Raw genomic sequence first — 12,270 nt, 5'->3', positions numbered from 1 at the left:
ATAACACAATATCAAGAAAAAAAAATACATAATGTCAAGGAAAAAAGACGAAAATAAACACAAAACACAATGATAAACAAAAAGAAATAATAATTTTTTTTCTCTCAACATTGTTTTTTCCAGAACGAGACGGTGGAAACATTTTGTGTTTTTACCTTTTTATTAAGTTTTAAGTTATGATTTTTTTATGGTTTTTTTGTGTGGCTATAGTTCTTTCTCATCCTTCTCATTTCTGTCCGTATTTATAGAATAACTTAACCCAATATAATAGTTGCGTTTAAACCATCTAAAATATGCTTAGACACTTGAGTTCTTTTTCTAAAATATACTTATCACATTGTAGTCTATACAGTTCAGTGTGTGTATTAAGATTTAAGGGTATTGAAATTAATATTTATAATAATATTTCCTTAGCGTCGAATGAACGTAGCTATCCTTAATCATCTCTGAACTCCTTTTCTTTTATGCATCAGCTACATATAAGATTTTTTCTTGTCCTTCTCTAATCAATAAAAATCTATAAATATCTCTTAACGAATAGTATATACTCTTCATCCCTAATCATCACTATACCACTTTTAAATAATTAAAAAAATATATAAAGTTTGTGAAGAAAACAATATTTCCAAAGTTAACAAACTAATAAAAAAATATAAAATAAAAGAAAAAGAAAAACTTTTATAACTAGTTATCTAAACTTATATATGGTGAGATCCGATCGAAGGCTGTTGTGGGAGGGTTTTTGGCCAAACAATTCCATAAAAATATCATCATTTACTTCATGATTAGTTGTAAGATAAATTTGATAATAAAGACATATCAATGCTTCTTGCCTTTTAAAATCATATTGTGCAATATAATGAAGTGCACACTCTATGTATAATTTTGAAGGAATACATTGTTCGTGTAGGTAGGCATATACCCATATTATAGCTCAAAAGACATCAAAAATTCATTCCATATTCTTTATTTTTTACTTTATACGATTGATAACCAATTTATTTCACAAAAGTTTTCCAATTGGGGTATATCCCGTTAGTAAAACGATACTCATAATAGGTGTAATTTTAACCATATACATAATCTATAATGTGGATTGAAAATTGAGAAAATATTATTTAAGTTTAGGGTGAAAATATTTGAACATTTAATATCTATGAGAAAAAGCGTTCGTTTAAAAATTAAAAGGCCGGTAAACAGAACCAACTGACGGCGCCAAAATGCTACTATACCGTACCAGACTCTTCAATTTGCCAGTCTCATTTTCTCTGGGGACTTTTATCAAACACCTGGAGTGCACCACAACTCTCACACCAACCAGAAGATCCACAACCACTAAAGCTTCAATTCTCAACGCCTCTCACTTCGAAACCCTAAATCCTATTCAAAAGCAACAAGTCCACCTCTACATTGACACTCTCCTCGATTGGAACCAGGTGTTTCATCTTCTTCTTATTCTTATTCTAATTTACGCTTAACTTATGCAATTAGATTTAGGTTTTGTAATGTTTTGATTAGTTTTGAGTTATGATATGTAGAAAATGAATCTAACTGCGGTTAGAGATGAGAATGAGGTTATGGATAGGCACATTGAGGACTCGCTTGCTATTATACCGCCTATTCGAAGCTTGTATGTGTCGAATAGTGAGAAGATTAATGTCGTGGATGTTGGAAGTGGCGCTGGACTTCCTGGATTGGTATTAGCCATTGCTTGCCCTGGTAAAGTGGCTAATGTTTTTTTATGTTATTGAATGGTTCATTGATTTTAACTGTTGTTATAGATAGGCCTTGTTCATGCTCGTTCGTTAAGCTTTTATCGGACAAGTGAACGGTTCATGAACAGCTAATCGAACGGAATTTTCTGTTTGTGTTTGTTCATTAAGGAAATGAACTTGTTCGTGGATGGTTTATGAACAAAAGCAATGTTTTATTTCATTTGGTTAACCGAGAAGACCAGTGTCAATCGTTTGGTCTGGCTACCAAGTTTGTGTTGATAATTTTTAACATTCGTATTCATATGCAACTCTGATATATATTTTTGTTTTATAGTTAATGTTTTTGCTTAAATTTATGATAAGTCTAGAAAAGCCATTAAAAAGTATTAAAAACTTTTAATGAACAAATACAGACAACATAAATGGACGTAAATGAACACAAATGTTCTCGAACAGAATTGAACGGACATGGCATCTTTTCGTGTTCGTTAATTTAGTTAATTGAACGAAATTTCTTGTTCATGTTCTTCGTTTATTGAACAAACAAATATAAATGAACTTTCCACTAAACAATTCACGAATAGTTCACTGAACATTTGATTTGTTTACAGTCTAAGTCATAGAGATGTTGTTTTGGCTAGTTTTTCTTCGATGTCTGCAAAGTAATTTGGCTTACCACATTGCTTTTGTAGATTGGAATCTGACACTACTGGAGTCATTAAATAAGCGGTGTGTTTTCCTAGAGCATGCGGTTGGCTTGATTGGATTATCCAATGTTAAGGTTATTAGAGGAAGAGCTGAGGTATGTCTTTCTGGAAATTACTCAAGCATATGTTGGTTTAATTTAAAGCAATTGTACTATCTTCAAAGAGTTGGTGCTTTAGTCTTATGTTTGGTAATGGTTAGATTATATAGTATATACATGCTTGGAAAAACACAAAAATGCATAATATTCTAAGTGTTGTTTTAGGGTAGGACGTGGGGCAAAATCTAGAATTCAGAGAAGTGTTTGATGTTGCAGTAGCGAGAGCTGTTGCAGAAATGAGGATATTAGGTACGTACAAGTGCACCACATAATAGACGGTCTACAAATGTTTCATGTGGTTTTATGATCTAGTTTTCGTGCCTCTGTTTGAACTGTTTTTTTTTGTAAACCAGCTGAGTACTGTCTTCCTCTTGTTCGTGTTGGTGGCTTGTTTGTTGCAGCAAAAGGTCATTCTCCTGAGGTACATCTTATTTGAAATTCAAGTTATTTGAGCAGCTAATATATATGTATTTCTCGTATATGTTATTGACTGTAGCACTTCAGCAAAGAATCTTTTTTTTGCTTTATGGTGGATGATGAAAACCTCCACAATATCTGTTTAATGTTATGTTTATGATTAAAAGTGATTAGTAACTTGTTAGAATGATACCTTTTGTCTTGATCAGTTGGTGATGAATGGATTTCCTATAAATCTTCTATTTCAAGTCAATTGAAAGTTCTGTGCATATTGTAGCATGTCGCTTTACCATAAGTAGAGTTAAAGCTATAAGTGACAAGTTTTGGGAAATAACGTATTTGTGTCCCAACACCAAAGATTTTTTTATGGATTTATTATAATGGTTCCTTGTAAGTGGTTAGTTGGTAAGCAGGGGGAAGACTTAACAAAGCTGAAAGCTGTTTTAATTGAGCTTATTAGGCATACTGCTAATGGAAAGCTAAACTTCTAAAATGTGTTCTTTATTGTATTGGCATGATAGTTGTCAGTTTTCTTATGATTAAGAAGTACATGGTCGTTTTTTTTCTCATTTTGTATTTGTTTCAATTTTGTTCTCTTGTAAGTTCTAAATAGTTTCTAATATTTAGTTGGTTAATAATGGCAGGAAGAAGTAAGAAGAGCTGATAAAGCAATTCGAGTGATGGGGGCCTCCTCATTACAAACATGTTATGGTATTTGCATCTCAATTCCAAATTTCCAATCCAGATTTTTTATTCTTATCTAGGTGTATGTAACATAAATCTGAAAAACATGTGTTTCTTTTACATTTATCACAAAGGGTGTTTATAAGCTAAATAAAGTATAACCCCTCTGTGAAGTAATCTAGTAATCTGATCCACGATGACCTAAATAAATTACAAAGTCTCATCATAATAAATGCTGCATTCCCATTCTAAATTAAACAATTTCATTATATTAAAAGCTTCAATCTTTTTTCCATAATATTTATTGGTAGCTATTTTTAACAAATTGAGGTAGCAATTCTTAATTCAAAATTGACAAACTTTAATTGAAAGGTTCCGTTCTAAATTTGTTATGCATAAATGCAATTTGGTATTATGTAACAACCATTGATCTACTGTTTTTTCCAGTAAATTCACACAGCCCATATGGACAAAGAACTGCAATCATATGTTTGAAAGATGGCCCGACCCCCAAGAAATATCCCCGTGATCCAGGTACACCCGCAAAGTCACCACTGTAGATCTAACCGAAATGCTCATTGATCCTACTTGCTCTTTTTTTAGTTATTTTTTTTAAATAGTATTGGTAAATGTTTTTATTATATTCATTTTACCATTGTAATGGAGTTTTTCTAGAACAGTTATCGTAAACCTTATTCGTTAAACATGATAAAGCGAATGAAAACCAAACAAACCTCGCAATATAATGCCATACAATACATTAGTAATCACAAAATAATGAATCCCTTTATCATAGAGGGATCAAAATCTGCCAAACTTTAATGTCAGAATCCAGACCACCACTGTAGATAAGATAAGAAGCTGACTTATCAGATAAACGGCTGTGATCAGTTTCTGAAGTCAAGCACTTAACCGGACCTGTGTGACCTTCCAAAACCGCCAAACAAAAGTAGCATTTCTCAACCCCTCTCCAAATTCTTATGGTTTCATCAGCAGAACCACTACACAACAAATCTGATACAACACTCAAACACAATATAGACTTAACATGCCCCTTAAGAGCACACACAACTGCCATGTCGTCGTCATCATCAGCATCATCATTTTTTTCCCAAACAATAATCAACCTATCACTTGCACCAGAGTACAAAACATTCTCATCAGTGCTTAGTACCAAGGCATTAATCCCAGATTTGTGTTTCTGTAGTGTAGTAATTAAAGAGTGTTTCTCACCTTTTGGTGATTTTAATTTTCTCCAAATCTTGATTTTCTTGTCGGTCGATCCGGTATAAACATCACCTTTGCTTGATAATGCTACTGTATTTATTGCATCATCATGTGCGTTAGCTACTGACTCTAGGCATTTGAAGTCGGTTGTACTCCAAATCTTTAGTGTTCTGTCCCATGAAACCGAGTATAGGACCAAACTGTCCCTGGACACTGCTAGTGCTGATACAGTATCATTATGATGGACCCATGTAGACTTCTTGTGTCGCGTCACCTGTACATGATTCTTTGGTACTAGCATTGTAAGGGCCCTATCGCTAAACGTTGGGAGTGTGGCTAATTGTGTTAACTTCTTTTGTTGTTCATCGGTTTCATCAACTTTCCAAATACGGATTTTGTGGTCTTGATGGGCACTGTATATTTTATCAGCAGAAACTACTAGCGACTTTACTGCACCCTTTCCTGTAATCGTCATGCTATTATTATTATTCACATCTTCATAATCAAATTCATACCTTAAATTATCACGCCTCAATATCTGTATTTCTTTGTTGGAAGAACCTGTGTATAGCAACTTCCCACCAATGACAAGAGATGAGATGCAGGAGTTCTTGTGTTTGATGGTTAAGATGCAGTGATGAGAATATTGTGATTGTGATTCACCTTGTGAGTTAGAAATTTGAAGACGTGACATCTTTTTTCTTTTAGTGTGAAGTGAAAGGTAGAAAGAAGTTGGGAAATGAGTTTGGTACCTTACGAGTTTATAGGAGATTATGGAGATGAAGTATTTATTTGGCAAAAAGTGTTTCTAGGTTCTAAATTATTTAATCCAAAAAGATCAACCTGAATTTTTAATACATGTGACATCAATGGGCCAGTATGGACTTTAAGATTAGTGGGAGGATTATCCACTTAAATTTAAATCCCTTTAGGTTTATGTTTATGGTTGACCCTATTATAAACTGCCAATTTGACCTATTCTTTTGCAACTGGCAGATATTTGTACTGCTGTTTGCACTTAAAGCAAGATTTTTCTTTTATCTCCAATTATTAAAGTTATATGGAAGTCTGTAACTATGACGGTACATGAAGTACTGATAGAGTGATAGGAACCCTGTCGTACATGTTTTGTTGAGTTTATTCATTGGCCTTAATGAGATACTTTTTCTTTCTGTTCAACTCAAAGTTGTCTAGTTTTCAATATTGGAACTTTACCTTTATGCCAGCCCTATAAGATATGCAAAAGAGTAGAAATCGGATTTGTTTCCATATTAAAAGCAACACTAAGCCTAAAACCTGCTTATTATACTTTATACCTAACTCTCTTATTATATATCATTACCTCTTTTCTTTATTCTATGTTGGACCAATGTTATATGCAACTTTGTATCTGCTGGCTTGAACCCTAATGCTCGTACACACATTTTGTAATGTTCCCAAAATGCGCCACCAAGGAACCACTAAATTAAGCCAAAAAGTACAATTACTTTTTAATTATGGTCAGCACCATCATTATTTAGTAATTATATTTATTTATTCTGTGATTAGACCTTCATAATCATATTTATAGACTAATTGTATCTTTCATAAACTAGTGGAAGATATTTATTGCTTTTAGACTCCCTATATAATATGCGATTATGCTCACATGTGCATGCATTTATAGTACTCTTTTTGTGCATGTTTTGGGTAAAGTACTTAGGGTATTTGCCGGCCTATCTAGCATATTGCACTAAATGCACATGCCCATATTATGGGTTTTGTGGTTCCTTTATTATAAAGAAACACTATCAGGCCTTTAATGATTTTGTGGTGTTATTCATTTGTTGGGCAAGATTTAGGTGGTCCAAGTAGGATGCTTGATCATTGTATTGACCCGACTCTAGAAAGCAAAGAAGAGAGTTTGTGATGGCCATAATATGGCCTATCAATAGTTGTAGGGTTGTGCTGATAATCTTTAATCTTTATCAATCCTTTTCCCCTATCGACTTTTATGTCTAAGTAGCCTTGATGCTTTAGACACATGATATGCACGACCACTGGTCTAGACGGAATACATCTTGGTGGCAGCAACAGTAGCTGCCGTCTGGTGGAGGTGATGGTAGTGGTGGTTGTACAGGCAGGTTATTCCTTACTGGTTACTGGGATTACAACTTTGGTTTACTGATGGTATGTTTTTTTCTGGCAGTATAACTCAACTCACTCAATTTACCAATAAGTGAGTTGAACTTAACATCTGTAGAAGAAGTATAGTAATAGCCATGGTTTATAGTAGGGGGTGTTAATGATTGTTTAAAATACGAGAGCGCATGCTTGACTTCGGTTTGTTTTAAGCTTTATTTCTAGAGCTCAAGCTCATGAGTTACTTTTCAAGCTCGAGCTCGGCTCGTTTATTATTATTTTTATCATATATAAATTAATATAAGTTTTTGTATATATTTAAAATTATACTTTTTTTATGTCTACAATGTATATTATTTAGGTATCGTCATAATAATTTTATACATAAATAATTATTATTTTGTCAATATATTGTTAATATATTAAGTAAAAGTTATGTAATTAATTGGCTTGTTTTGGCTCGTGAGCCTACTTGAGCTCGTTTCTTAAGTTAGCTTATTAATAGGCTTGACCTTGTTGATTCGAGCTTTTAGCTAGCTGACTGCAAGTGGCTCATGACTCACGAGCGACTTGGCTCGTTAACTCCCCTAGTTTGTAGAAAGTGAAGTTATGGATATTAAAAAATAAAAAAGTTGCAAACTCGTGTTCATTTATTTTTTTCATTTTTATCTTACGAGCTATTTGATTGATTATGAAATTTTCCCTGCCTGGTCAATAGGTTAAATCAAAACAATTGTTTTAAAAGGAAGCAGGTCAAATGAGTCGACAAGTTTTCATAATTGTAACGCACTAACGTGTAAGATACTACAATATATTTTTATTCGTAAAATTAGACCATTAGTGAATTTGTATAATTCATATATAGCACTTCTTATTTCTTATAAAAAGTTCAAAAGTTATGGACGTCACACCACCCAATTTGGCCCGACCCTTTTCCAACCAACCCTACTTTGATATGTTATTCCACTATGGCTGCTACTGTGTTTTCAATAAGTTTACTTGGGGGAACCTTGTGTTTATGCCAACCCTTAGACACATTTAAGTATTTTAAATCGGATATGTTTTCCAGATTAAAAGCATCACCAAAGACGAAACTTTGGTGTTTATACCTAACTATGTTATGATAATGTATCACTTTTTTTGATTCTTGTAGTGCTTGTACAAATATGATCTTGTAATGTGCCACCAAGGAAACATTAAAATAACCCATACAATATAATACACTGTCTTTTCTATATGGGAAGCACTATTAGTACTTTAGCAGCCAATTACCTAGTTACACACACATTGTTTCATTTATAATTTTCTGGAAGAAAAAAGATCCGGGCCAGGTTTCAATTTACTTTTAGGGCAGCCTATGGTGGTATTCATAGAATGATCATCATTCATTAATGACACTATGGCGCAGCTCAACTGGGGTGAGCGAAATTGAAGAAAAAGGATGCTTCTTTTGTGCTGTTTTTTTTGGGACACAACTCTGTGGTCCAAGTAGGATGCTTGATTATTGTGTTGACTGTTGGCATATGCGACATCAATGGGTCAGTATGGAGTTTAGGATTAGTGGGAGGATTCTCCGCTTAAATTTATATCCCTTTAGGTTCCTGTTTACGGTTGACACTATTATAAACCACCGATCATACATGAAGTACTGATAAGAACCGTCATACATGCTTTGTTAAGAGTTATTCATTGGCCCTACTGGTATACTTTTTTTTTTCTCTATTCAACTTAAAACTTTCTAGTTTACAGTATGGGAACTAACCTTTATGCCAACCTTATAAGATATGCAAAAACTGAAATAAGTTTTTTTTCCATATTAAAAGCAACACTATATCTTAAAACCTGGTGTTTATACTTTATACCTAACTCTCTTATTATATCCCATTACCTTTTTTAATTGTTCTACCGGCTTGTACCCTAATGCTTGTACACACCTTTTGTAATGTTCCTAAAACGCGCCACCAAGGAACCACTAAAATAAGCCATAAAAATACAATTACTTCATACTTATGGTCAGCACTATCAGTATTTAGAAACAATATTTGTAATTCTGTGACTTAGGCCTTCATAATCATATTTATAGACTAATTGTTTCTTTCATAAACTAGTGGAAGATATTTAGTGCTTTTATACAATATATAATATGATCACATGTGCATGCATTTGTATTCTTTTTGTGCATTTTTGGGTTAAGCACTTTGAAAGATCTGCAGCTCCATACTAACTACTAAGTGCACATGCACATATTATGTGTTTGGTGGTTTTGTTTTCGTAAAGAAACACTATCACAGCCTTTAATGATTTTGTGGTATTTTCATTTGTTGGGGAAGATTTAGGTGGCCCAAGTAGGATGCTTGATTATTGTATTGACCCATCACTAGAAAGCAAAGAAGAGGGTTTGTGATGACCATAACACAGGCCTATCAGGAGTTGTAGGGCATTGTTGTTGATCTTTAATCTTATTAATCTCTTTTCCCCTACTGACTTTAATTCCAAAGTAGCCTTCATGATTTAGACACATGATGCCCACAGACTTTGGCCACATATCCTAGTGGCGGCAACAGTAGCTGTCTCCTGGTGAAGGTGGTGATTGTTTAGGCAGGTCATGCCTTACTGGGATTACAGTTTGGGTTTACTGATGGTATGCTTTCTTCTGGCAGTCTTAATCAGTTTATCACCAAGTGAGTTGAAAATAACATCTCTAGAAGAAGTTCAGCAAAAGCCATAATTTGTAGTTTTTTTTTTTTGGGGGTGGGGGGGGGGGGTGGGGGGGGGGGTAAATAAGCCGAGTCAATTTGTTTAGAGTGTAACAGCTCGACTTCAGCTTGTTTCCCGCTCGTATTTCTAAAGCTCGAACTCGGCTCATTTAATATTTTTTTATCTATATAAGTTTATGAATGCATTTTATTTATAATTTCTTTATCTACAATATGTGTGTGTGCGCGCGCGCGTGTGCGTGCATTGTTTAGTTATTTTTTATAATAATTTTGTATTTAATAATTTTATTATTATGTAAATATATTTGTAATATATTAAATAAAGAAAATATTAATTGACTTGTTTAGGCTCGTAAGCCTACTTGAGCTCGATAAGTGAAGCTTGGCTTGGGCTTGTTCATTAAGTAAGCTTATCAGTAGGCTCGAGCTTGTTTAAGCTTGGTTCGATGCGAACTCTTAGCGGGTCATCCTTTAGTAGCTCACAAGTGATTTGGCTTGTTTACTATAGAAAGTAAAGTTGTGGATATAAAAAGGATAAAAAAAAGGTTGCAACCTAGTATTCATTTATTTTTATCACTTTTGTCTTAGGACTTACATGATCTATGCGAATTTTCCCCTACCTGGTCTATGGAAACGAGTCAAATAGGTTAAATAGGTCGACACTTTTTCATAACGGTGACAATTTGTATTCGTTCATAAAAATAGATTATTACTCGATTAGTATAATTCATATATAAAGTTTGTTATGAAAAATTCAAAAAGTTTGGACATCGCACCACCCTATCCGATCCAATCCGTTTCAATGGAACCTACTTTGACCTAGGTAAAAGTAATAAACTGCATTTTTAACTTAATCTTGGGGGGAACTATTATAGGAAACCAACCGTTGAGAAACCTAACTCGGGCCTGTGGGCTGAACATATATCAACTCTTAAAACACCAACATATATTTTACAACTTGTTACCGAACTATGACCGCTACTATGCGATCAACCTATTGTTAGTTTACAATATGGGAACATATATGACAACCATAGAAAGCATTCAAGAATCTAAAATTTAATATGGTTTCCAGATTAAAAGCATCACCATAGACTTGAACTTTTGGTGTTTACAATTCTTTTAGTGCTTGTACAGACGATCTTGTAATGTGGCACCAAAGAAACATTAAAATAAACCAAATAATATGATACAAAGTCTTTTCTATTATGGGAAACACTATCAATATTCAGCAGCCAAGCCAATTACCTGTTTACACTTTACAGACAGATTGTTTCATTTATAATTTTCTGGAACAGGGAAAGATTTTTACTTAATTGGGCCGCCGCCCGCAAAATTGAAGAAAAACGATGTTTAATTTTGCTGCTCTTTATTTCTTGGGGCATGAAGAAACACTAACCGGACCCCGGGCAGATTCTTGGTAACCTGGGGGTTGGATAGCTGTTTCCCACGAGGGGTTAGACCCTTGGAAGATGGTTCTTCTGATAACCTGCAAAACAGACACCGTGAGCTTGTCACTGAGAAGGGGGGGGGGGTTCCTCCTTGTGACCACCCTCCGGCGTGAGAATCAGACTAGATTGCTCTTTAAATATAAAAGTATATTAAGAGATTGCTAGAGCAGATATCAGGTATAATATGATGATATGAGATATGGTAAGATGAAATGGTCATACCATTTGTGGTATTTATAGCCGAAGGTAGGTTTCCAAGGAGGTATGGCCGGCTGCAACAGTGTTCCTGTTCCACCAACAGTAGCCTACGCACGTGCCCTGCTGGTAGTTGGTGGGTAGGTAGCGGCTGATAGCGACCAGGCCTGCTGTATACTATTCCTTTTCCACCAACTGCCGGCTACGCACGTGGTATGACAAGAGTTGGTGAGTAGGCAGCGGCTAATAGTGACATACAGTGTAGGAGCATGCTGCTCGCCATACTGTTGTCCATAAGCTGTCGTATCTTTAGTCAGATCTTTTTCCCATACCTCGTCAGGTACAGTACAGAAGATCTTCCCGTATCGTACGGACTGGCTTATTTGGGCGGGAGTATTCCCCCTCCCGCCCTTGTGCGGGATTGTTCCCGGCTTCGCTCATTCCTTCAGGTGACACTGAATGATTGAGAGCTAAGTGCCTTGTGCGTGTAGCCTTGCTGCGCGGGTGGCCTTCCCTAATGGCTTGTATCCGAGGCTGCGGGGACAGGCGGAGTCCTTCACCATTGGGAGGCATTTCCTGCGGGACCAGCTTGCGTACTGCGCGTAAGGACGTCACGTCTCTGAGCATGGTTGTCCTGCGGATCCAGTTGGTTTCTACGCAGACGTCCCTGTTTAAGGTGAGTCTTGCGGGTCCAACTGGGCTCTGCTGGGACCTACCTCTTCAGGGCACAATTAGGTGGTCCAAGTAGGATGCTTGATTATTGTGTTGACTGTTGACCAGACAGAAAAAAGGTTTGTGACAAAAAATATAGGGTCTAGGAGTTTTAGGGCGGTTTTAGTCATCTATAAACCTTATCATTCTTTTCCTCTACGGACTTTAGTCTCAAAATATCCTTGATAATCTAGACACATGTTACCCACTGGTTTAGAAAGGATATA

The 12,270-nt window shown here is 35.2% G+C and overlaps 2 protein-coding genes across 2 annotated transcripts; one reads left to right on the top strand and one right to left on the bottom strand.

Annotated features, from left to right (window-relative positions):
- The first annotated feature begins 1,220 nt into the window (after nt 1-1,220).
- LOC143636923 (uncharacterized) lies at nt 1,221-4,216 on the top strand. Its single transcript, XM_077104403.1, has 7 exons — nt 1,221-1,436; nt 1,539-1,719; nt 2,408-2,517; nt 2,691-2,769; nt 2,874-2,941; nt 3,582-3,648; nt 4,069-4,216. The coding sequence occupies exons 1-7, from the start codon at nt 1,221-1,223 to the stop codon at nt 4,179-4,181; spliced, it is 834 nt and encodes a 277-aa protein (XP_076960518.1). The 3' UTR covers nt 4,182-4,216.
- A 151-nt stretch (nt 4,217-4,367) lies between these two features.
- LOC143636922 (protein JINGUBANG-like) lies at nt 4,368-5,651 on the bottom strand. The gene has a single exon (XM_077104402.1). It carries the CDS (start codon nt 5,540-5,542, stop codon nt 4,412-4,414), a length of 1,131 nt encoding a protein of 376 aa, XP_076960517.1. The 5' UTR covers nt 5,543-5,651; the 3' UTR covers nt 4,368-4,411.
- Nucleotides 5,652-12,270: the final 6,619 nt, after the last annotated feature.

This window comes from Bidens hawaiensis, unplaced genomic scaffold, assembly GCF_021521415.1.
Source record: "Bidens hawaiensis isolate Kalapana, Puna unplaced genomic scaffold, B.hawaiensis_p1.1 tig00008086_1, whole genome shotgun sequence".
NCBI lineage: Eukaryota > Viridiplantae > Streptophyta > Magnoliopsida > Asterales > Asteraceae > Bidens > Bidens hawaiensis.
Note: the sequence above shows the minus strand (reverse complement) of the source record. Positions and strands in the feature narration are given on the sequence as shown.